Raw genomic sequence first — 26,333 nt, 5'->3', positions numbered from 1 at the left:
TTCTAGGTCATAATTACATTTCAGTGTTTCCTCAGGAGGGCGTAGTGGGATTTAAAAAGGGAGTGTCTGCAGAGCCGCAGCGCAGCTCCTGAAACGGCGCCGCTATTTGACCGCGTTTTAGCGCCGTTTTAGACCGCGCCGGGTTAAGGTTAGGGTTAAGGTTAGAGTTAGGGTTAGGGTTAAGGTTAGGGTTAAGGTTAGGGTTAGGGTTAGGGTTAAGGTTAGAGTTAGGGTTAGAGTTAGGGTTAGGGTTAGGGTTAAGCTCTCACTGTGCAGGGCTCAGATGAAGCAGCTGCTGCTAAACTATCTTACATTAGTAAGTGACTAACACGCAATATGTTCCATTCATGTAACAAGATTATTTATTTCAAATGTATTTGTAAATATTCTATTTTAAAAAACCTTTAACAAATTCACTTTTAAAGACTTTCAAAATAAAACAGAAAACTTAGTTGTTGAACAAATTAATGAACACCAAGTCAGATGACCTTATTTACAACTCCACATCATCATCAGATGACTATTTATATGAGTCTCATTTACATATTAATGGTCTTTACACTCACAAGTTACATATCACACCCGAGTCGTCATGACGATGAGCTGTTTGTATCAGAGTGACTTCTTAAAACACAACACGTCCTGGACATGAGTGAGTTTGACACAAGTCCCCAGAAGTGAAGCTGGAGCGTGCTCAGTGCTCGTTACTGAGAGTTTTATAACATTTCAAAACTATTGCAGACGAAAAATATTTAGTCTTTTTCAGCTTCAACCTCTTTTGAGACGATCCCTAAACAGGGCCGAGGGAAACACTGCGTTTGACAATGTCTGCTTGTGGTGTAAGCTGAGTTTAGACTGGAGCTGATCAGAACGGTCCAGGGTACAGGGCCCAATTCTAATAATAATAATAATAATAATATTAACCTAATCAAATAATTATGGCGGCCTATATTTAGCCATAGTGCTGTTAAGGCCCTTTAAAGAAGCGCATTAGGCCACACTTGCCTGGACTTTGCTGTGAAGAATCAGGAGCTCCACATGACACCATGACTGAGCCTGTAGCTGCTGTCGGCTGTAATATCACAGGATGTGGAGAATGTGAGCACTTCCTGGATGCTCTGTGACATGCCGGTCACTGGTGTTTTGTGGTTGGATCCAGAGCTGTATCAACACTGTTCATTTGCCTCTTGTAGGTTTCCGGGAGGGCTACCCTTACCCGCACGCCCACACCCTCTTCTTCCACGACCAGAAGAGCCTCCGCTGCACCCTGCGCCCAGACCAGTTCAGAGCCAAGATGGTCATGTTCGCCTTCGGGAACGCGCTGGCTCGGGCTCACCTTCAGTACGGGGTGAGAACACAATCAGGGATGCACTGATAGATTGAGTCAAGGTCAATAATTGAGTCATAATTAGACGTTGTCTTCTGAGAGTAAATGCAGAGCAGTGACAGGGTTTGAAGTGACGGTTGAATGAATGAATCACTGTTGTAGTGATTATGGATAAAACCATCTTTATTGAAGAGTCACGCTGTAAAGTCGCTAACATTAGCTGCTTAATTTAGCTCAAATAAATAGTTTTTGTTCAGGACTAGTTCAAAGTAGACTCAAATCCATCTTATGAAATGACTGTGACTGTGGAGGAATCTGATTGGTTGACGACTGTCGTCCGATGCCTGGGACAGTCTGAACGCACCATTAACCTGCACTACAGTTTACTTCATTACGGTCACTCCTTTTTGTCAAGCACCTGAGCTTTAAAACAGAACGCTGTAGCTCAGTTATTTCCAGTCATTCTGGGATCGGGATAAGTTTCCTCAAAAGTTGAATCCTCCCTTCATGGTCATCGCTCTGGAGGGAGATGAATCATAGCCAATATACACATTCTTCTTATCCACACAGAGACTGTCCTTATCTTCAATAAAGACTGACCAAAAATCACAGAGGCAGATATAGATTTGGAGAAAAGATGGGGAAAAAACACTTTGTGGAATGAAGTTTGTTAAAGACTTTTCTGGTGGAGAATGACGATGGTAAAAGGTCCCTGACCCGTCCTCTGGGATGATGCTACAGCACTTTTATAGCCAAAGCCTCGGGAAAACTAACGGGTAAAAAGTGAAATGACCTGCAAGAAGATGCAGAGAGCTCCGACAGCAGGGGCCTCGACAACCAGCTCTCCGGACACACAAACTGGCTCTGGGGACATGGAACGTCACCTTGCTGCGAGGAAAGAGCCTGAGCTTGTCTCCTGGACGCTGGCTGGACGCTGGCTGGACGCTGGCTGGACGCTCCATCTCTCTGGCTTTGCCCGCGAGGAGAGGCAGCAACAGGAGAACAAACTGTCGAAACAGTCTAAACGTGAAGAGACAAAAAGTATGAACTTTGACTTCCAGGTCATTTTGAGACATTATTTTCCTGAGTTTAGAGATTTTCCTCAACTGAAAGAAACAGTTCCTCGTCGTTGGAGTGGTTCTCTAAAGACATGTCTTTGTCAAAGACACAAGACACAAACACCCAAGTTTCTAAGACTTGGTTTTGCAGTCTGGCCTAAATCACCCAAATACTGGTTTATCCCTGGAATGACATCATCAGGGGCAATAATCAGTTTCTGTTTTGTCTGTTTTTAGCTGCAGAGATTTTACTCAGCCATTGTTTTATTTGCACTAAACAACTGACCAAGGAGTTCAGCTTCTGGATCTCAGAAGGTTTAAAAGAGCTGAATCTCGTCATGAACAGGTGGTAGGACACATCACTAAACTCTTGAATGATCATTCCCAGGGGAATTATATAAAGATCCTCAGTCTTCTGACAGTAGGTGATGGTTGACCTTGTGCTGCAGACGGATCCATCAGAACTCCAGCAGTGCATTTTCTACAATCAACAGACGTGATGATGTCACTGGACACTGAATGCTAGAATGATGCTCGCTTATAGCTCAGCCGCCACGTGTTGGAGTTCACCCTCTGACAGAGAGGTGTGGGGGACATGTCTCACTGTTGTGGTGGCCTACAGGCCCAGCAGCAGTGCAGAGGACCCCGCCTTCTTAGAGTCCTTGGGAGGAGAACTGGACAGTGCACCGACCGGGGACTCCATTGTTCTACTGGACCCCCCACCCACCTGGAGAGGGCAAGCCACCTTTCTCCGGGTGAGAACCATGACCTCAGATCTGGAGCTGATTCTCACCCCAGACGCTTCCCCCTGGCTCAGAGCCGGAGCAGCTGCAGGTCCGGGTTTCATCAGGACGTCATCTGCTTCATTAATGTAGAGATTCTTTGTATTTTGCTAGTTACTATGCAGTTAAGTGATCTAATGCTAAACATAAATGATTTACTCATTTAAAATAAATGTAAAATGCAATAATCTCCAGTAATGCTGTTGGATCATTTGGATTAGGCATGTGAAGGTCATAAGGTCATGATCATTCAGATCTCATGAGATGTACTAAAAATGATTGTTTCCAAAATTGTCACAATTATTTAGTATTTTTAATTCAATCTATAATTATTAAAGTTAAATATAACGCCTTAATGCAATGTACTTTTTTGTTAATCCGGCTCTTTCTTGTCAGTGATTTTAGTTCTTCAGAAAGTCTGTTTATAGAACACTTTAAAACAACATCTTTGACCAAAGTGCAGGACACAAATGAGGAATGTCCAAAGTAAAGAAATGAGTTTGGAGTTTTCATTGGAGCCTGTGGGATATTCAGATCCAGCACGGGAGTCACATGATCAAAGTAGTATCGTGTGGGCCAATGAGAGCCAAAGGAAAAGAAAGTCACTGAGAATGAAAATCATTTATTTGGTACAATAATTGTGACAGTTACACTTGTTGTGGATGTTCCTGGAGTAAGGAAAGACGTGTTTGCTGTTTGGAGATGAAAATGTCAAGGAAAGGAAGGACATCATGTGTTGAACTGTCCTCAGACGGAGCCCCGGGGCCTGCTGGAGCGCCCGGTCGTGGTCCAGGCTGTGGGCACAAATGGACGCTACTTCCACTTCCTGGTGTTCCAGCTCAACACCACGGACCTATCAGAGGACAGCGGCGTCAAGAACCTGGTCAGTCATATAGGAGGATAGGAGGACTTCTATATTTATATTTCTGTTCTAAAGCTTGTGTTTGTTGAAGGTTTGGATGGAGAAGGACCTGGAGCTGTATGAATATGCAAAAGTGCGACCGCTCATCAAGAAGAAGGAAGTTCAGGTACTTTGAGAGTATCAGTATTTATCACATCTGCACTTTAACATATCTGAAGTGAAAGAAACACTCCACCAGGATCAGGCCACGTTCTGTCTGTGATGTGTAGAGGAACAAAGACTTCATCATTCCATGGAACTAGAACCATCCTCATGCACATGGGCCCTGCTGGTTCTGGAGGACGCGTCTCTGGAGGACGCGTCTCTGGAGGACGCGTCCTCGTCTCTGGAGGACGCGTCCTCGTCAATGGAGGACGCGTCTCTGGAGGACGCGTCCTCGTCTCTGGAGGACGCGTCCTCGTCAATGGAGGACGCGTCCTCGTCAATGGAGGACGCGTCTCTGGAGGACGCGTCCTCGTCTCTGGAGGACGCGTCCTCGTCTCTGGAGGACGCGTCCTCGTCAATGGAGGACGCGTCCTTGTCTCTGGAGGACGCGTCCTCGTCAATGGAGGACGCGTCTCTGGAGGACGCGTCTTTGAGCGTGTTCTGTACTTTTATCAAGTCGACTTTATATTGATGTTACTTCATGTTCATCGTTGAAATACATGAATACTTTAAAAGCCGTGTTACATTTGAAACCTGCTGCGATGGCTGTGGTCACACTGTGGTCACACTGGTCACACTGGTCACTGTGGTCACACTGGTCACTGTGGTCACACTGGTCACTGCGGTCACACTGCGGTCACACTGGGGTCACCTGGGGTCACACTGGTCACTGGGGTCACACTGCGGTCACACTGCGGTCATACTGCGGTCACACTGCGGTCACACTGCGGTCACACTGCGGTCACACTGCGGTCACACTGGTCACTGCGGTCACACTGCGGTCACACTGCGGTCACACTGGTCACTGCGGTCACACTGCGGTCACACTGCGGTCACACTGGTCACACTGGTCACTGTGGTCACACTGGTCACACTGTGGTCACACTGGTCACTGCGGTCACACTGCGGTCACACTGCGGTCACACTGGTCACTGCGGTCACACTGCGGTCACACTGCGGTCACACTGGTCACTGTGGTCACACTGGTCACACTGTGGTCACACTGGTCACTGTGGTCACACTGGTCACACTGTGGTCACACTGGTCACACTGGTCACTGTGGTCACACTGGTCACACTGTGGTCACACTGGTCACACTGGTCACACTGGTCACTGTGGTCACACTGGTCACACTGTGGTCACACTGGTCACACTGGTCACTGCGGTCACACTGCGGTCACACTGGGGTCACACTGGGGTCACACTGGTCACTGGGGTCACACTGGTCACTGGGGTCACACTGCGGTCACACTGGTCACTGCGGTCACACTGCGGTCACACTGCGGTCACACTGTGGTCACACTGCGGTCACACTGGTCACTGCGGTCACACTGCGGTCACACTGCGGTCACACTGGTCACTGCGGTCACACTGGTCACACTGGTCACTGCGGTCACACTGGGGTCACACTGGGGTCACACTGGGGTCACACTGGTCACTGGGGTCACACTGGTCACTGGGGTCACACTGCGGTCACACTGCGGTCACACTGCGGTCACACTGCGGTCACACTGGTCACTGCGGTCACACTGCGGTCACACTGCGGTCACACTGCGGTCACACTGGTCACTGCGGTCACACTGGTCACTGGGGTCACACTGGTCACTGGGGTCACACTGCGGTCACACTGGTCACTGCGGTCACACTGCGGTCACACTGGTCACACTGCGGTCACACTGGTCACTGCGGTCACACTGCGGTCACACTGCGGTCACACTGCGGTCACACTGCGGTCACACTGGTCACTGCGGTCACACTGCGGTCACACTGCGGTCACACTGCGGTCACACTGGGGTCACACTGGTCACTGGGGTTACACTGGTCACTGGGGTCACACTGCGGTCACACTGCGGTCACACTGCGGTCACACTGGTCACTGCGGTCACACTGGTCACTGGGGTCACACTGCGGTCACACTGCGGTCACACTGCGGTCACACTGCGGTCACACTGGTCACTGCGGTCACACTGGGGTCACACTGGTCACTGCGGTCACACTGGTCACTGCGGTCACACTGCGGTCACACTGGGGTCACACTGCGGTCACACTGCGGTCACACTGGTCACTGTGGTCGCACTGGGGTCACACTGGGGTCACACTGGTCACTGGGGTCACACTGGTCACTGCGGTCACACTGCGGTCACACTGCGGTCACACTGCGGTCACACTGCGGTCACACTGGTCACTGCGGTCACACTGCGGTCACACTGCGGTCACACTGCGGTCACACTGGTCACTGCGGTCACACTGGTCACTGGGGTCACACTGGTCACTGGGGTCACACTGGTCACTGGGGTCACACTGCGGTCACACTGCGGTCACACTGCGGTCACACTGCGGTCACACTGGTCACTGCGGTCACACTGGTCACTGCGGTCACACTGCGGTCACACTGGTCACACTGCGGTCACACTGCGGTCACACTGGTCACTGCGGTCACACTGCGGTCACACTGCGGTCACACTGGTCACTGCGGTCACACTGCGGTCACACTGCGGTCACACTGGGGTCACACTGGGGTCACACTGGTCACTGGGGTCACACTGGTCACTGGGGTCACACTGCGGTCACACTGCGGTCACACTGCGGTCACACTGGTCACTGCGGTCACACTGGTCACTGGGGTCACACTGCGGTCACACTGCGGTCACACTGCGGTCACACTGGTCACTGCGGTCACACTGCGGTCACACTGGTCACTGCGGTCACACTGGTCACTGGGGTCACACTGCGGTCACACTGCGGTCACACTGCGGTCACACTGGTCACTGCGGTCACACTGGGGTCACACTGGTCACTGCGGTCACACTGGTCACTGCGGTCACACTGGGGTCACACTGCGGTCACACTGCGGTCACACTGGTCACTGTGGTCGCACTGGGGTCACACTGGGGTCACACTGGTCACTGGGGTCACACTGGTCACTGCGGTCACACTGCGGTCACACTGCGGTCACACTGCGGTCACACTGCGGTCACACTGCGGTCACACTGGTCACTGCGGTCACACTGCGGTCACACTGCGGTCACACTGCGGTCACACTGGTCACTGCGGTCACACTGGTCACTGGGGTCACACTGGTCACTGGGGTCACACTGGTCACTGGGGTCACACTGCGGTCACACTGCGGTCACACTGCGGTCACACTGGTCACTGCGGTCACACTGGTCACTGCGGTCACACTGCGGTCACACTGGTCACACTGCGGTCACACTGCGGTCACACTGGTCACTGCGGTCACACTGCGGTCACACTGCGGTCACACTGGTCACTGCGGTCACACTGCGGTCACACTGCGGTCACACTGGGGTCACACTGGGGTCACACTGGTCACTGGGGTCACACTGGTCACTGGGGTCACACTGCGGTCACACTGCGGTCACACTGCGGTCACACTGGTCACTGCGGTCACACTGGTCACTGGGGTCACACTGCGGTCACACTGCGGTCACACTGCGGTCACACTGGTCACTGCGGTCACACTGCGGTCACACTGGTCACTGCGGTCACACTGGTCACTGGGGTCACACTGCGGTCACACTGCGGTCACACTGCGGTCACACTGGTCACTGCGGTCACACTGGGGTCACACTGGTCACTGCGGTCACACTGGTCACTGCGGTCACACTGGGGTCACACTGCGGTCACACTGCGGTCACACTGGTCACTGCGGTCACACTGCGGTCACACTGGTCACTGTGGTCGCACTGGGGTCACACTGGGGTCACACAGGGATCACACTGTGGTCACACGTCACTGCGGTCACTGGTGCCACTGTGGGTCACACTGTGTGGTCACTGCGGGTAACATTGTGTGGTCACTGTGGGTCACACTGTTGGTCACACTGTGTGGTCACACTGTGTGGTCACTGCGGGTAACACTGTGGTCACTGCGGGTAACACTGGTTACTGCGGGTAACATTGTGTGGTCACTGTGGGTCACACTGTGTGGTCACACTGTGTGGTCACTGCGGGTCACACTGTGTGGTCACTGCGGGTCACACTGTGTGGTCACTGTGGGTCACACTGTGTGGTCACACTGTGTGGACACTGCGGGTAACACTGTGTGGTCACTGTGGGTCACACTGTGGGTCACACTGTGTGGTCACTGCGGGTAACACTGTGTGGTCACTGCGGGTAACACTGTGTGGTCACACTGTGTGGTCACTGCGGGTAACACTGTGGTCACTGCGGGTCACACTGTGGGTCACACTGTGTGGTCACTGCGGGTAACACTGTGTGGTCACACTGTGTGGTCACTGCGGGTAACACTGTGGTCACTGTGGGTCACACTGTGTGGTCACACTGTGTGGTCACTGCGGGTAACACTGTGTGGTCACTGTGGGTCACACTGTGTGGTCACACTGTGTGGTCACTGCGGGTAACACTGTGTGGTCACTGTGGGTCACACTGTGTGGTCACACTGTGTGGTCACTGCGGGTAACACTGTGTGGTCACTGTGGGTCACACTGTGGGTCACACTGTGTGGTCACTGCGGGTAACACTGTGGGTCACACTGTGTGGTCACTGCGGGTAACACTGTGTGGTCACTGTGGGTCACACTGTGGGTCACACTGTGTGGTCACACTGTGTGGTCACTGTGGGTCACACTGTGGGTCACACTGTGTGGTCACACTGTGTGGTCACTGCGGGTAACACTGTGTGGTCACTGTGGGTCACACTGTGGGTCACACTGTGTGGTCACTGCGGGTAACACTGTGGGTCACACTGTGTGGTCACTGCGGGTAACACTGTGTGGTCACTGTGGGTCACACTGTGGGTCACACTGTGTGGTCACACTGTGTGGTCACTGTGGGTCACACTGTGGGTCACACTGTGTGGTCACTGCGGGTAACACTGTGTGGTCACTGTGGGTCACACTGTGGGTCACACTGTGTGGTCACTGCGGGTAACACTGTGTGGTCACTGTGGGTCACACTGTGGGTCACACTGTGTGGTCACTGTGGGTAACACTGCGGGTAACACTGTGTGGTCACTGTGGTCACACTGTGTGTGTCCAGACCGTTGGTTTGTTCTGATGCTCTGAGGACAAACAGAACCACACATATATTACTGCAGTACAAGTACACACATATAAGTGCAGTACCTGTAACAGTGCTGGTGTCCCACAGGTTCCCGCTGGACTGGCAGGGTACAACGCTCACACCTTCCACAAGTTCCTGTCCCTGTATCTGAACGGAGCCGTGTAGAAGTGTCCACGCCGAGGACATTTGTGGGACATTTATTTAGACCAGAGCCAGCAGAAGCAGGACTCCAGCACGAGCAGAGGCAGGACTCCAGCACGAGCAGAAGCAGGACTCCAGCACCACTGTGTTACTGCGTGTGCCGCCTCAATAAACACACTTAGAAATACTACGGGAGCTACTTTTATCTGAGGGGCCAAGAAAGTACTATTCAAATCTGTCGTAAGAATAGTACTTGAAACATTTAGAGAGTTATGAAGGTGGAGAAAGAACCTCCTCAAGTAAAGGTCAAAGGTCTTTGTGCAGTAATTAAATCTGACATTATAGATCTGATCATTTCATATGTCACATAAAGCTTTTGTCGCTTGTAGATTGACTCCGTGAGAAGACTCAAGTTAGTACTAGTTAGATAAAGTATGGTCTGAAAATACCAAAGTACATTGATTACCCGACATTAAAATAACACGTATCATGTGGGTTTTGTGGTTGTTCAGTAAAATAGTTTAACGTCTAAAATGAATTGGTGTCAAAGTCTTTTAGCATCTCACATTTTCCCCTGTTAGGTTCTCAATCGTCCGTTTCCAAATGGCTTCTGTTCACTAATTCTGAGAATCTGGAATCCACTCCTGGTTTACGGCCCCTGGGGCCCCTGCCAGTGGACAGTGGACATGTACAAATACATCTTTCTTAGGGTCAGTAATATTCTACAGAGAAAGCTCATAGACAGATTTGGCAAGTCTTCACTGAAAAGTGGCAATTCAAATTAAATCTAATTTCCTCTTCTGAGGAGCCGCAGGGTGAAGCCCATCCCACTGACTTGGGGCCTCAGGTGGGGGACACCCACAGGGTTATGATTGACAGTTTTTAGACTGACACTTAAGTTGTGTGTGTGTGTGTGTGTGTCTGTCTGTCTGTCTGTCTGTCTGTCTGTCTGTCTGTCTGTGTGAATAAAGGATTTGTCAGTTGTGTGTCCCTGCAGTGGGTGGTCTCTTCTTAATCAAAGACTAAGACATAATTCATATGTAATAATTAAAGTAACTCATGTGTAATGCCTTTGCCAATGGAAGTTTGAACTGACATTAAATAAACATTCAACCCTAAACCCACCAAGAGCCATGCACAAGACGCACACACGAAATGGCGCAAAACAGTCACTTATTGTGAAGGTCTCAAACCGGAAGTGAGATTGACGGTTGCCCTCGGGACACACGGAGACACTCGGAGCGGCGGCTCGGGGTCACACGGGGACACAGCACTCCCACAGGTCTCTTGGAAGCCTCACCTCGTTGTTCCGCAGGTTTGTTGCACTTTCCAGACTTTTGAGGCGGAAGTGCTCGTGTCTTTGCTCAGACAGACACATGAACACGTGACTTTGGGTCACTGCTGTCTTCTAACTGCATGTGGGACTTTGGACTTTGGAGACTTTGTTGTCCTGGTGTTTTGCGGTAACTGTCAGGTGAGGACTTAGAATAAAGCTAGAGCATGTTGTGGACATCCTGAAGATAAGATAAGAACCTTTATTAACTTTAACGACACCATGTGTTGCAACACATTAAGAACAGAGATGGAATAATAAGAAACAATAACTTACTTCAAAATAATACTTTAAATCTGGTATAAATATAAGAAGAGCAAAAATATAATTAAAAATAATTCCTCTTATTCTCCTATTTGCAGTAAGTGTTATATTGACAGAGAATATTGCATCAGGGATGATTGAAAGTATGTCACAGTATTGCACATGTGTATGACATTATTGCACATGTGTATGACATTATTACACATGTGTATGACAGTATTGCACATGTGTATGACATTATTACACATGTGTATGACAGTATTGCACATGTGTATGACAGTATTGCACATGTGTATGACATTATTACACATGTGTATGACAGTATTGCACATGTGTATGACATTATTGCACATGTGTATGACAGTATTGCACATGTGTATGACAGTATTGCACATGTGTATGACATTATTACACATGTGTATGACAGTATTGCACATGTGTATGACATTATTGCACATGTGTATGACAGTATTGCACATGCGTATGACAGTATTGCACATGAGTATGACAGTATTGCACATGTGTATGACAGTATTGCACATGTGTATGACAGTATTGCACATGCGTATGACAGTATTGCACAGGTGTATGACTGTATTGCACCTGAGTATGACAGTATTGCACATGTGTATGACAGTATTGCACATGAGTATGAAAGTATTGCACATGCGTATGACAGTATTGCACATGTGTATGACAGTATTGCACATGAGTATGACAGTATTGCACCTGTGTATGACTGTATTGCACCTGAGTATGACAGTATTGCACATGTGTATGACAGTATTGCACATGCGTATGACAGTATTGCACAGGTGTATGACAGTATTGCACATGAGTATGACAGTATTGCACATGTGTATGACAGTATTGCACATGAGTATGACAGTATTGCACCTGAGTATGACAGTATTGCACATGAGTATGACAGTATTGCACATGTGTATGACAGTATTGCACATGTGTATGACAGTATTGCACATGTGTATGACTGTATTGCACCTGAGTATGACAGTATTGCACATGTGTATGACAGTATTGCACATGAGTATGAAAGTATTGCACATGCGTATGACAGTATTGCACATGTGTATGACAGTATTGCACATGAGTATGACAGTATTGCACATGTGTATGACTGTATTGCACCTGAGTATGACAGTATTGCACATGTGTATGACAGTATTGCACATGCGTATGACAGTATTGCACAGGTGTATGACTGTATTGCACCTGAGTATGACAGTATTGCACATGTGTATGACAGTATTGCACATGAGTATGAAAGTATTGCACATGCGTATGACAGTATTGCACATGTGTATGACAGTATTGCACATGAGTATGACAGTATTGCACCTGTGTATGACTGTATTGCACCTGAGTATGACAGTATTGCACATGTGTATGACAGTATTGCACATGCGTATGACAGTATTGCACAGGTGTATGACAGTATTGCACATGAGTATGACAGTATTGCACATGTGTATGACAGTATTGCACATGTGTATGACAGTATTGCACCTGAGTATGACAGTATTGCACATGAGTATGACAGTATTGCACATGTGTATGACAGTATTGCACATGTGTATGACTGTATTGCACCTGAGTATGACAGTATTGCACATGTGTATGACAGTATTGCACATGAGTATGAAAGTATTGCACATGCGTATGACAGTATTGCACATGTGTATGACAGTATTGCACATGAGTATGACAGTATTGCACATGTGTATGACTGTATTGCACCTGAGTATGACAGTATTGCACATGTGTATGACAGTATTAAGATAAGATATTCCTTTATTGTCCCACATGGGGAAATTTCATTGTTGCAACGCAGGTAGATACAGAAGAAAAGAACAGATCACTTATAGGATGTTTGAAAAACACTCTCAGTAGAAGATCTCCTATAAACAAAAACTCCCATTTCCCAACAAGGGATGGAGGGAAAATAATAAAGATAAAAATAAATAAATAAATACCATTGCATGTGGTCATGACAGTAATTGCACATGAATTGCACATGAATTGCACATGAATATGAGGGAATTGCACATGGTTAAGTCAGTATTGCGAGTGTTCAGGACTAACAGTGTTTGTTATAAAGTCTGACAGCAGCAGGAAGGAAAGACCTACGGAACCTTTCCTTCACACATCGAGGGTGGATCAGTCTCTCACTGAAGCTGCTCTCCAGAGCGGAGAGAGTGTCCTGCAGGGGACAGAGTGTCCTGCAGCAGACAGAGTGTCCTGCAGGGGGTGGCACTCATGGTCCAGCATAGATGTGAATCTAGCCAGGACCCTCCTGTCCCCCACCTCCTGCACCGAGTCCAGAGCACAGCCCAGGACGGAGCTGGACTTCTTGATGACTCTGTCCAGCCTCCTCCTCTCCCTCTCTGTGATGCTGCTGCTCCAGCAGGCCACACCGTACAGGAGGGCTGATGCCACCACAGAGTCGTAGAAGGTCTTCAGGAGTGGCCCTGTCAGGAGTGGCCCTGTCACTCCAAAAGACCTGAGTCTCCTCAGGAGGTAGAGCCGACTCTGGCTCTTCCTGTACAGTGCGTCTGTGTTGTGAGTCCAGTCCAGTTTGTGGTTCAGATGAACACCCAGGTACTTGTATGAGTCACTCTCTCAATGTCCCGTCCCTGGATGTTCACTGGTGAGGGGGCAGTGGGGTGGCGTCTGTGGAAGTTCACCACCATCTCCTTGGTCTTCCCCGCGTTGATGAGGAGGTGGTTCCGCTGACACCAGTCCACAAAGTCCTGCTCCAGTCCTCTGTACTCCGCGTCATCGTCGTCCGTGATGAGTCCGATGATGGCAGAGTCGTCAGAGAACTTCTGCAGGACACAGCTGTCCGTGTCATGTCTGAGGTCTGCAGTGTAGAGGGTGAAGAGAAAGGGCGCGAGGACAGTGCCCTGGGGCGCCCCCACACTGCAGGTCCGAGTGTCAGACACACAGTCCCGGGCTCTCACAAACTGGGGTCGGTCTGTGAGGTCGTCCAGGATCCACTCTGCAGGTTGTCCTCCACACCAGCCGTCTCCAGCTTGTCCCTCAGGAGCTGATGGTGTTGAAGGAGCTGGAGAGATGAAAGAACAGGATCCTCACAGAGCTGCCAGGCTTCTCCAGGTGAGAGAGAGAGAGCGGTGCAGCAGGAGATGACGGCGTCCTCCACTCTGATGCCAGACTGTACTGCAGCTGCTCGGGGTGCAGCTGTGGAAGAGAGAGCATGCAGCTGTGCAGTGGGAGGGACACTGTAGATCCCCCTCCGTCTGGGCAGGTGGGACTTTGAAGCCTGAGATGGTTTTCAGGCTTCTCCACACTCCCTGAATGTTCTTCTGCTGCAGCTGCTCCTCCATCTTCTTCTTGTAGCTGGCTTCCTCCTGCCTGATCTTCCTCCTCAGCTTCTTCTGCACAGTCCTCAGCTCCTCCCGGTTCCCTGACTCTTTCAGCGGGCCGTGTGGGAGGGTACAGTGTAGTGGTAAGTAAGAGGCAAAAACAACAAGAAAATCCATTGATTATGACCTAAATTAAGAAAGTGAATACCCCCTAAAACACTGCACTGGTTTGTTTTATGCAGAAATAAAGTCACAGTATGGACACAAGCAGTGATCATTTATTAAGAAATGCAATCAGAGTCTCTCTTTTCTGTGCAGAGTCATCAGCAGAGATGAGCCTTTCTGTGTCAGATGTGGACCGAGACCTAGAGGAAGAGGAGGAAGAGGAGGAGGATGACAGCCTGAGCCCCACAGTGGTGAAGATGAGTCAGATCGTCATGCCCTGTCACAGTAACCCCCGACAGGAGCTCAGCGTGGGGCAGCTGCTCAAGTGGATGGACTCCACGGCCTGCCTCTCGGGTCAGGGTCAAGCTCGTCACACATTCACCTCAACACGTCCTTTTATGTGATTATGTGTACGATCAGCCTATTGAGGTACGGAATAGGACAGTTGGACTTTGGAAGAATGTCCTGCACAGTCTGTGTGTGACAGGCTGCAGACCCCCCCAAACGCACACTGCATTTGTGTCCCAGTTTGTGTGTCTCAGTTTGTGTGTCTCAGTGTTCAGTTACTGAATGAGCTCTTGCAGCTGGCCAGCACCTTGTGGAACCGGACGGGGCAAAGTCCAGAATAGTCCTGGTTTAGGGAGAACATAAGGAAAACTGCCGTAGATAGAAGTGTGTTTCAACTTGGGAAAGGGTTTGAAGCTGAGTGTGTCGGCTTTAGAGACATCTTAACCACTGAACTACAATGTAACATAAGGAAATACCTGACCTGGGCCCAGGTGAAGGTCGTGTGAATCTGAAATGAAGCTGATGAACATGTGTTTGTTACGCTCTTTCAGCTGAACGGCATGCTGGGAGTCCGTGTGTCACTGCCTCCATGGACGACATCCACTTTGAGCACACCATCAGGTAAATGCAGGTACATGTTACACATGTGTGTCATGTGTAACATGACACACGTTACACATGACACACACGTTACACATGGCACACACGTTACACATGACACACACGTTACACATGACACACATGTTAAACATGACACACATGACACACATGACACACATGACACACATGGCACACACGTTACACATGACACACACGTTACACATGGCACACACGTTACACATGACACACATGTGTAACATGTGTGTCATGTTACACACGTGTGTAACATGACACACATGTTACATGTGTGTCATGTGTAACATAACACACATGTGTAACATGTGTGTTATGTGTAACATGTGTGTCATGTGTAACATGTGTGTCATGTGTGTCATGTGTAACGTGTGTGTAACATGTGTGTCATGTGTAACATGTGTGTCATGTGTAACATGTGTGTCATGTGTGTCATGTGTGTCATGTGTGTCATGTGTGTCATGTTTAACATGTGTGTCATGTGTAACGTGTGTGTCATGTGTGTCAAGTGTAACATGAGTGTCATGTGTAACATGTATGTCATGTGTAATGTGTGTGTCATGGTGTGTCATGTGTAACAAGTGTAACATGTGTGTCATGTGTGTCATGTGTGTCATGTGTAACATGTGTGTCATGTGTAACGTGTGTGTCATGTGTGTCATGTGTAAAATGTGTGTAACATGTGTAACATGTGTGTCATGTGTAACATGTGTGTCATGTGTAACATGTGTGTAACATGTGTGTCATGTGTAACGTGTGTGTCATGTGTAACGTGTGTGTCATGTGTGTCATGTGTAACATGTGTGCAACATGTGTAACATGTGTATCATGTGTAACATGTGTGTCATGTGTGTCATGTTTAACATGTGTGTAACATGTGTAACATGTATGTAACATGTGTAACATGTGTGTCATGTGTGTCATGTTTAACATGTGTGTAACATGTGTAACATGTGTGTAACATGTGTATCATGTGTAACATGTGTGTCATGTTTAACATGTGTGTAACATGTGTAACATGTATGTAACATGTGTAACATGTGTAACATGTGTATCATGTGTGTCATGTGTAACATGTGTGTAACATGTGTAACATGTGTATCATGTGTAACATGTGTGTCATGTTTAACATGTGTGTCATGTGTAACATGTGTGTAACATGTGTAACATGTGTATCATGTGTAACATGTGTGTAACATGTGTGTCATGTTTAACATGTGTAACATGTGTGTCATGTGTGTCATGTTTAACATGTGTATAACATGTGTAACATGTGTAACATGTGTGTCATGTGTAACATGTGTGTAACATGTGTAACATGTGTATCATGTGTAACATGTGTGTCATGTGTGTCATGTGTAACATGTGTGTAACATGTGTATCATGTGTAACATGTGTGTCATGTGTGTCATGTGTAACATGTGTGTAACATGTGTAACATGTGTGTCATGTGTAACGTGTGTGTCATGTGTGTCATGTGTAACATGTGTGTAACATGTGTAACATGTGTGTAACATGTGTAACATGTGTGTCATGTGTAACGTGTGTGTCATGTGTGTCATGTGTAACATGTGTGTAACATGTGTAACATGTGTGTAACATGTGTAACATGTGTGTCATGTGTAACGTGTGTGTCATGTGTGTCATGTGTAACATGTGTGTAACATGTGTAACATGTGTGTCATGTGTAACGTGTGTGTCATGTGTGTCATGTGTAACATGTGTGTGTTCAGTGTGGGGCAAGTGGTCAACATCAAGGCCAAGGTCAACAGAGCCTTCAACAGCAGCATGGAGGCAAGTCCACCTTTGTTTTATTCACAACCATAAGAATCTGATCTTATGGTTGTTGGAGCTCACTTTTCCCACAGCCTACACTTTTATCATGAAGCTCATTTACCATATTTACCATTAGAATATCATTTTCTATTCAAATATCCTTGTTTCTTATTCTGAATGAAGATCATTTATCAGCTTTTGAATTTTAGATGCTTCAAAAATACGTTCTACCTTTAAATATTCAATGCATAGATTTCAAATGAAACAATCTCTCATAACAAGGAATCTTGAACTTTCTCTCTGTGAATATAAATGTTTAATGTCTCTGATGAACAAACAATTAAACCAATTCAAACTAAACTTTAGACTGTGGAATTTTAGGGCTTGAAAATTGTTGCGTTGAATATTTAATAGTGAATTTCTCATTTTGGATTTAAAAAAATAGGAAAAACCCATGTTGACCGCAAAGTTCAATGACTGAAGCATAAAACAAGTTAAAACATGTTTTTGTGGGTTCAATTTAGTATTAGAAATGTTTCAAATTGAAACCTGATGAAATAAAGAATCTGTGCAGCAGATTCTGCATGTCTGTGTCCTTTAGCATGTGGAATGGATTGAATAGTGTTGTGTGTGTGGAGGTCGGGATCTATGTGAGCTGTGAGGACCTGTTCCTGGACCGGCACTGGAGGGTCTGCCACGCCTTCGCCACCTTCGTCACACAGCGCACTAAAGCTGGGCAGAAGGTGTTGTCCTTGGCACGTTTCAGAGCGTGTTTCAGAGGCTGCACTAACACGAGGCTCTGCACAGGTGATGCTGAAGCCGCTGGCCCCTCACTCTCACCCCGAGCAGCTGCAGTACAGTCTGGCAGCCGAGCGACGCAGGGTCAGGATGCTCCACGACGACATCATCAAAGACCTGCTGTCCAGCCGCGCCCAGGAGCCAGGTCAGACAGGTGGCATCTCTACAGAGACACATATCATGAAGAATTGACTTCTCTCTTCTCACATTGTCCATTGTCACATGTGGTTAGAAAGTCCTCTCCCTCTGAGCCTCAGAAACATCCTCCAGAACTGACGTTTTCTCCATCTGTGACTGAGAATCTTCTGCTGTTTTTAACTCCACAAATCATCTCCAGACTCATTTAATCCCATCAGTACAACTGTGTGCTGGGACCAGGAAGTGAGAGGCCATCTTGAAATGAGTTGAAATATGTTTGTGTAATTCCCTCTGCAGCCAGTAGGTGGCGCCTAAACTCAGTCCCAAGGGAAATAGGACAGATCCATATCATTTTGTTTGTTATAAAAATGTTTAGTTCTAAAACTAAAGATACTCCAGGGCAAGTTTAAGGTTTATAACGATACAAAGAATGCAGAATATTTGTCCTTTTTGTCCCTTCTAATCCTGGCACTTCTACAAAATCAAAGCTCTGCTCAAGAAGACCGTAATGACCAATCACAGTGATGCACCATGTGTGACCCTGACTGCACCATGTGTGACCCTGACTGCACCATGTGTGACCCTGACTCATATTTACATACAGTTCCATGTATGTTATCGATGGGAATCGGTCACTAGAATTGACAGAGCTTTGCCGTCTGGAAAAAGCTGTTCAACACGGGGCCGAACCACCATGTGGACACTAACAACGTGTTTGTGAAGCCTACGAACCATGAGATGATTTACATACAAACTGTTTATCCTGAGACTCAAGCTGAGAGTCATGCTTCATGCCTGACCAGAGCACAGGCTGTTCCACACGTGTGGTCAGACTGTCGGTGATTTGCAGGTGGAAGTGTGGAGGTGGAGAAAGCCGTGTCTGCTGTGAAGACCAAAGTGGAGAGTGTGGAGCTGGTGCTGCCTCCTCACGCTAACCACCAGGTCTGAGCCTCTCTTTGTCCTCTCTCTGTGCTCTCTCTGTGCTCTCTCTGTCCTCTCTCTGTCCTCTCTCTGTCCTCTCTTTGTCCTCTCTCTGTGCTCTCTCTGTGCTCTCTCTGTCCTCTCTCTGTCCTCTCTCTGACCTCTCTCTGTCATCTCTCTCTGTCCTCTCTCTGTCATCTCTCTGTTCTCTCTCTGTCCTCTCTCTGTCATCTCTCTGTTCTCTCTCTGTCCTCTCTCTGTCCTCTCTCTTTTCTCTCTGTCCTCTCTCTGTGCTCTCTCTGTCCTCTCTCTGACCTCTCTTTCTGCTCTCTTTGTGCTCTCTCTGTCCTCTCTCTGACCTCTCTCTGTGCTCTCTTTGTGCTCTCTCTGTTCTCTCTCTGTCTTCTCTCTGTGCTCTCTCTGTCCTCTCTCTGTCTTCTCTCTGTCCTCTCTCTGTCCTCTCTCTGTCTTCTCTCTGTCCTCTCACTTTCCTCTATGTCCTCTCTCTGTCCTCTCTCTTTCCTCTCTGTCCTCTCTCTAGGCTATCTCTGTCCTCTCTCTGTGCTCTCTCTGTGCTCTCTCTGTCCTCTCTCTGTCCTCTCTCTGTGCTCTCTCTGTGCTCTCTCTGTCCTCTCTCTGACCTCTCTCTGTCCTCTCTCTGTGCTCCCCCTGTCCTCTCTCTGACCTCTCTCTGTCCTCTCTCTGTCCTCTCTCTGTCCTCTCTCTGTGCTCTCTCTGTCCTCTCTCTATCCTCTCTCTGTGCTCTATCTGTCCTCTCTCTGTCCTCTCTCTGTCCTCTCTCTTTTCTCTCTGTCCTCTCTCTGTGCTCTCTCTGTCCTCTCTCTGACCTCTCTTTGTGCTCTCTTTGTGCTCTCTCTGTCCTCTCTCTGACCTCTCTCTGTGCTCTCTCTGTGCTCTCTCTGTTCTCTCTCTGTCTTCTCTCTGTGCTCTCTCTGACCTCTCTCTGTCTTCTCTCTGTCCTCTCTCTGTCCTTTCTCTGTCTTCTCTCTGTCCTCTCTCTTTCCTCTCTGTCCTCTCTCTGTCCTCTCTCTGTCCTCTCTCTTTCCTCTCTGTCCTCTCTCTGTGCTCTCTCTGTCCTCTCTCTGTGCTCTCTCTATCCTCTCTCTGTCTTCTCTCTGTGCTCTCTCTGTCCTCTCTCTTTCCTCTCTGTCCTCTCTCTGTCCTCTTTCTTTCCTCTCTGTCCTCTCTCTGTCCTCTCTCTGTCCTCTCTCTGTCCTCTCTCTTTCCTCTCTGTCCTCTCTCTGTCCTCTTGCTGTGCTCTCTCTGTCCTCTCTCTGTCCTCTCTCTTTCCTCTCTGTCCTCTCTCTGTGCTCTCTCTGTCCTCTCTCTGTCCTCTCTGTCCTCTCTCTGTCCTCTCTCTGTCCTCTCTCTGTCCTCTCTCTGACCTCTTTCTGTGCTCCCCTGTCCTCTCTCTGTCCTCTCTCTGACCTCTCTCTGACCTCTTTCTGTGCTCCCCTGTCCTCTCTGTGCTCTCTCTGTCCTCTCTCTGACCTCTCTCTGACCTCTCTCTGACCTCTCTCTGTCTTCTCTCTGTCCTCTCTCTGTCCTCTCTCTGTCCTCTCTCTGTCTTCTCTCTGTCCTCTCTCTTTCCTCTCTGTCCTCTCTCTGTCCTCTCTCTGTCCCCTCTCTTTCCTCTCTGTCCTCTCTCTGTGCTCTCTCTGTCCTCTCTCTGTGCTCTCTCTGTGCTCTCTCTGTCCTCTCTCTGTCCTCTCTCTGTGCTCTCTCTGTGCTCTCTCTGTCCTCTCTCTGTCCTCTCTCTGTCTTCTCTCTGTCCGCTCTCTGTCCTCTCTCTGTCCTCTCTCTGTCCTCTCTCTGTCTTCTCTCTGTGCTCTCTCTGTCCTCTCTCTGTGCTCTCTCTGTCCTCTCTCTGACCTCTCTCTGTCCTCTCTGTCCTCTCTCTGTCCTCTCTCTGTGCGCCCCCTGTCCTCTCTCTGACCTCTCTCTGTCCTCTCTCTGTCCTCTCTCTGTGCTCTCTCTGTCCTCTCCCTATCCTCTATCTGTGCTCTCTCTGTCCTCTCTCTGACCTCTCTCTGTCATCTCTCTCTGTCCTCTCTCTGTCATCTCTCTGTTCTCTCTCTGTCCTCTCTCTGTCATCTCTCTGTTCTCTCTCTGTCCTCTCTCTGTCCTCTCTCTTTTCTCTCTGTCCTCTCTCTGTGCTCTCTCTGTCCTCTCTCTGACCTCTCTTTGTGCTCTCTTTGTGCTCTCTCTGTCCTCTCTCTCTCTGACCTCTCTCTGTGCTCTCTCTGTGCTCTCTCTGTTCTCTCTCTGTCTTCTCTCTGTGCTCTCTCTGTCCTCTCTCTGTCTTCTCTCTGTCCTCTTTCTGTCCTCTCTCTGTCTTCTCTCTGTCCTCTCTCTGTCCTCTCTCTGTCTTCTCTCTGTCCTCTCACTTTCCTCTCTGTCCTCTCTCTGTCCTCTCTCTGTCCTCTCTCTTTCCTCTCTGTCCTCTCTCTGTGCTCTCTCTGTCCTCTCTCTGTGCTCTCTCTGTGCTCTCTCTGTCCTCTCTCTGTCCTCTCTCTGTGCTCTCTCTGTCCTCTCTCTGTCCTCTCTCTGTCCTCTCTCTGTCCTCTCTCTGTCCGCTCTCTGTCCTCTCTCTGTCCTCTCTGTCCTCTCTCTGTCCTCTCTCTGTGCTCCCCCTGTCTTCTCTCTGACCTCTCTCTGTCCTCTCTCTGTCCTCTCTCTGTGCTCTCTCTGTCCTCTCTCTATCCTCTCTCTGTGCTCTATCTGTCCTCTCTCTGTCATCTCTCTGTTCTCTCTCTGTCCTCTCTCTGTCATCTCTCTGTTCTCTCTCTGTCCTCTCTCTGTCCTCTCTCTGTCCTCTCTCTGTGCTCTCTCTGTCCTCTCTCTGACCTCTCTTTGTGCTCTCTCTGTCCTCTCTCTGACCTCTCTCTGTGCTCTCTCTGTGCTCTCTCTGTTCTCTCTCTGTCTTCTCACTGTGCTCTCTCTGTCCTCTCTCTGTCCTCTCTCTGTCTTCTCTCTGTCCTCTCTCTTTCCTCTCTGTCCTCTCTCTGTCCTCTCTCTTTCCTCTCTGTCCTCTCTCTGTGCTCTCTCTGTCCTCTCTCTGTGCTCTCTCTATCCTCTCTCTGTCTTCTCTCTGTGCTCTCTCTGTCCTCTCTCTGTGCTCTCTCTGTCCTCTCTCTGTCCTCTCTCTTTCCTCTCTGTCCTCTCTCTGTCCTCTTTCTTTCCTCTCTGTCCTCTCTCTGTCCTCTCTCTGTGCTCTCTCTGTCCTCTCTCTGTCCTCTCTCTTTCCTCTCTGTCCTCTCTCTGTCCTCTCGCTGTCCTCTCTCTGTCCTCTCTCTTTCCTCTCTGTCCTCTCTCTGTGCTCTCTCTGTCCTCTCTCTGTCCTCTCTCTTTCCTCTCTGTCCTCTCTCTGTGCTCTCTCTGTCCTCTCTCTGACCTCTCTCTGACCTCTTTCTGTGCTCCCCTGTCCTCTCTGTGCTCTCTCTGTCCTCTCTCTGACCTCTCTCTGACCTCTCTCTGACCTCTCTCTGTCCTCTCTCTGTCTTCTCTCTGTCCTCTCTCTGTCCTCTCTCTGTCCTCTCTCTGTCTTCTCTCTGTCCTCTCTCTTTCCTCTCTGTCCTCTCTCTGTCCTCTCTCTGTCCTCTCTCTTTCCTCTCTGTCCTCTCTCTGTGCTCTCTCTGTCCTCTCTCTGTCCTCTCTCTGTGCTCTCTCTGTGCTCTCTCTGTCCTCTCTCTGTCCTCTCTCTGTCCTCTCTCTGTCCTCTCTCTGTCTTCTCTCTGTCCGCTCTCTGTCCTCTCTCTGTCCTCTCTCTGTCTTCTCTCTGTGCTCTCTCTGTCCTCTCTCTGTGCTCTCTCTGTCCTCTCTCTGACCTCTCTCTGTCCTCTCTGTCCTCTCTCTGTCCTCTCTCTGTGCTCCCCCTGTCCTCTCTCTGACCTCTCTCTGTCCTCTCTCTGTCCTCTCTCTGTGCTCTCTCTGTCCTCTCCCTATCCTCTCTCTGTGCTCTATCTGTGCTCTCTCTGTCCTCTCTCTGACCTCTCTCTGTCATCTCTCTCTGTCCTCTCTCTGTCCTCTCTCTGTCATCTCTCTGTTCTCTCTCTGTCCTCTCTCTGTCATCTCTCTGTTCTCTCTCTGTCCTCTCTCTGTCCTCTCTCTTTTCTCTCTGTCCTCTCTCTGTGCTCTCTCTGTCCCCTCTCTGACCTCTCTTTGTGCTCTCTTTGTGCTCTCTCTGTCCTCTCTCTCTCTGACCTCTCTCTGTGCTCTCTCTGTGCTCTCTCTGTTCTCTCTCTGTCTTCTCTCTGTGCTCTCTCTGTCCTCTCTCTGTCTTCTCTCTGTCCTCTCTCTGTCCTCTCTCTGTCCTCTCTCTGTCTTCTCTCTGTCCTCTCTCTTTCCTCTCTGTCCTCTCTCTGTCCTCTCTCTGTCCTCTCTCTGTCCTCTCTCTTTCCTCTCTCTGTCCTCTCTCTGTGCTCTCTCTGTCCTCTCTCTGTGCTCTCTCTATCCTCTCTCTGTCTTCTCTCTGTGCTCTCTCTGTCCTCTCTCTGTGCTCTCTCTGTCCTCTCTCTTTCCTCTCTGTCCTCTCTCTGTCCTCTCGCTGTGCTCTCTCTGTCCTCTCTCTGTCCTCTCTCTTTCCTCTCTGTCCTCTCTCTGTGCTCTCTCTGTCCTCTCTCTGTCCTCTCTCTTTCCTCTCTGTCCTCTCTCTGTGCTCTCTCTGTCCTCTCTCTGACCTCTTTCTGTGCTCCCCTGTCCTCTCTCTGTGCTCTCTCTGTCCTCTCTCTGACCTCTTTCTGTGCTCCCCTGTCCTCTCTGTGCTCTCTCTGTCCTCTCTCTGACCTCTCTCTGACCTCTCTCTGACCTCTCTCTGTCCTCTCTCTGTGCTCTCTCTGTCCTCTCTCTGTGCTCTCTCTGTCCTCTCTCTGTCCTCTCTCTTTCCTCTCTGTCCTCTCTCTGTCCTCTCTCTGTGCTCCCCCTTTCCTCTCTCTGACCTCTCTCTGTCCTCTCTCTGTCCTCTCTCTGTGCTCTCTCTGTCCTCTCTCTGTGCTCTCTCTGTGCTCTCTCTGACCTCTCTCTGACCTCTCTCTGTCATCTCTCTCTGTCCTCTCTCTGTCCTCTCTCTGTCATCTCTCTGTTCTCTCTCTGTCCTCTCTCTGTCATCTCTCTGTTCTCTCTCTGTCCTCTCTCTGTCCTCTCTCTTTTCTCTCTGTGCTCTCTCTGTCATCTCTCTGTCCTCTCTCTTTCCTCTCTGTCCTCTCTCTGTGCTCTCTGTCCTCTCTCTGTCCTCTCTCTTTCCTCTCTGTCCTCTCTCTGTGCTCTCTCTGTCCTCTCTCTGTCCTCTCTCTGACCTCTTTCTGTGCTCCCCTGTCCTCTCTGTGCTCTCTCTGACCTCTCTCTGACCTCTCTCTGACCTCTCTCTGTCCTCTCTCTGTGCTCTCTCTATCCTCTCTCTGTCTTCTCTCTGTGCTCTCTCTGTCCTCTCTCTGTGCTCTCTCTGTCCTCTCTCTGTCCTCTCTCTTTCCTCTCTGTCCTCTCTCTGTCCTCTCGCTGTGCTCTCTCTGTCCTCTCTCTGTCCTCTCTCTTTCCTCTCTGTCCTCTCTCTGTGCTCTCTCTGTCCTCTCTCTGTCCTCTCTCTTTCCTCTCTGTCCTCTCTCTGTGCTCTCTCTGTCCTCTCTCTGACCTCTTTCTGTGCTCCCCTGTCCTCTCTCTGTGCTCTCTCTGTCCTCTCTCTGACCTCTCTCTGACCTCTCTCTGACCTCTCTCTGTGCTCTCTCTATCCTCTCTCTGTCTTCTCTCTGTGCTCTCTCTGTCCTCTCTCTGTGCTCTCTCTGTCCTCTCTCTGTCCTCTCTCTTTCCTCTCTGTCCTCTCTCTGTCCTCTTTCTTTCCTCTCTGTCCTCTCTCTGTCCTCTCTCTGTGCTCTCTCTGTCCTCTCTCTGTCCTCTCTCTTTCCTCTCTGTCCTCTCTCTGTCCTCTCGCTGTCCTCTCTGTCCTCTCTCTTTCCTCTCTGTCCTCTCTCTGTGCTCTCTCTGTCCTCTCTCTGTCCTCTCTCTTTCCTCTCTGTCCTCTCTCTGTGCTCTCTCTGTCCTCTCTCTGACCTCTCTCTGACCTCTTTCTGTGCTCCCCTGTCCTCTCTGTGCTCTCTCTGTCCTCTCTCTGACCTCTCTCTGACCTCTCTCTGACCTCTCTCTGTCCTCTCTCTGTCTTCTCTCTGTCCTCTCTCTGTCCTCTCTCTGTCCTCTCTCTGTCTTCTCTCTGTCCTCTCTCTTTCCTCTCTGTCCTCTCTCTGTCCTCTCTCTGTCCTCTCTCTTTCCTCTCTGTCCTCTCTCTGTGCTCTCTCTGTCCTCTCTCTGTGCTCTCTCTGTGCTCTCTCTGTCCTCTCTCTGTCCTCTCTCTGTCCTCTCTCTGTCCTCTCTCTGTCTTCTCTCTGTCCGCTCTCTGTCCTCTCTCTGTCCTCTCTCTGTCTTCTCTCTGTGCTCTCTCTGTCCTCTCTCTGTGCTCTCTCTGTCCTCTCTCTGACCTCTCTCTGTCCTCTCTGTCCTCTCTCTCTCCTCTCTCTGTGCTCCCCCTGTCCTCTCTCTGACCTCTCTCTGTCCTCTCTCTGTCCTCTCTCTGTCCTCTCTCTGTGCTCTCTCTGTCCTCTCCCTATCCTCTCTCTGTGCTCTATCTGTGCTCTCTCTGTCCTCTCTCTGACCTCTCTCTGTCATCTCTCTCTGTCCTCTCTCTGTCCTCTCTCTGTCATCTCTCTGTTCTCTCTCTGTCCTCTCTCTGTCATCTCTCTGTTCTCTCTCTGTCCTCTCTCTGTCCTCTCTCTTTTCTCTCTGTCCTCTCTCTGTGCTCTCTCTGTCCTCTCTCTGACCTCTCTTTGTGCTCTCTTTGTGCTCTCTCTGTCCTCTCTCTCTCTGACCTCTCTCTGTGCTCTCTCTGTGCTCTCTCTGTTCTCTCTCTGTCTTCTCTCTGTGCTCTCTCTGTCCTCTCTCTGTCTTCTCTCTGTCCTCTCTCTGTCCTCTCTCTGTCCTCTCTCTGTCTTCTCTCTGTCCTCTCTCTTTCCTCTCTGTCCTCTCTCTGTCCTCTCTCTGTCCTCTCTCTGTCCTCTCTCTTTCCTCTCTCTGTCCTCTCTCTGTGCTCTCTCTGTCCTCTCTCTGTGCTCTCTCTATCCTCTCTCTGTCTTCTCTCTGTGCTCTCTCTGTCCTCTCTCTGTGCTCTCTCTGTCCTCTCTCTTTCCTCTCTGTCCTCTCGCTGTGCTCTCTCTGTCCTCTCTCTGTCCTCTCTCTTTCCTCTCTGTCCTCT

General features: G+C 49.3%; 2 protein-coding genes across 2 annotated transcripts in view; both read left to right on the top strand.

The window, feature by feature from the left end:
• mrpl37 (mitochondrial ribosomal protein L37) overlaps nt 1–9,608 on the top strand; it is an 18,130-nt gene extending 8,522 nt beyond the window's left edge. Inside the window, exons 5-8 of the mRNA XM_072441953.1 lie at nt 1,194–1,348; nt 3,919–4,050; nt 4,121–4,195; nt 9,365–9,608. Coding sequence (XP_072298054.1) covers nt 1,194–1,348; nt 3,919–4,050; nt 4,121–4,195; nt 9,365–9,442 — 440 coding nt within the window. The 3' untranslated portion in view covers nt 9,443–9,608. The remainder of the gene's footprint in view (nt 1–1,193; nt 1,349–3,918; nt 4,051–4,120; nt 4,196–9,364) is intronic.
• A 5,051-nt stretch (nt 9,609–14,659) lies between these two features.
• LOC140356764 (acyl-coenzyme A thioesterase 11-like) overlaps nt 14,660–26,333 on the top strand; it is a 59,976-nt gene continuing 48,302 nt past the window's right edge. Inside the window, exons 1-6 of the mRNA XM_072441952.1 lie at nt 14,660–14,878; nt 15,364–15,433; nt 17,179–17,239; nt 17,860–17,964; nt 18,029–18,164; nt 19,008–19,099. Coding sequence (XP_072298053.1) covers nt 14,692–14,878; nt 15,364–15,433; nt 17,179–17,239; nt 17,860–17,964; nt 18,029–18,164; nt 19,008–19,099 — 651 coding nt within the window. The 5' untranslated portion in view covers nt 14,660–14,691. The remainder of the gene's footprint in view (nt 14,879–15,363; nt 15,434–17,178; nt 17,240–17,859; nt 17,965–18,028; nt 18,165–19,007; nt 19,100–26,333) is intronic.

Source organism: Eucyclogobius newberryi, unplaced genomic scaffold, assembly GCF_026437365.1.
Source record: "Eucyclogobius newberryi isolate DKJ021-1_F unplaced genomic scaffold, fEucNew1.0.hap1 SCAF_12, whole genome shotgun sequence".
NCBI lineage: Eukaryota > Metazoa > Chordata > Actinopteri > Gobiiformes > Gobiidae > Eucyclogobius > Eucyclogobius newberryi.
This window is presented reverse-complemented; position numbering and strand designations above follow the sequence as displayed.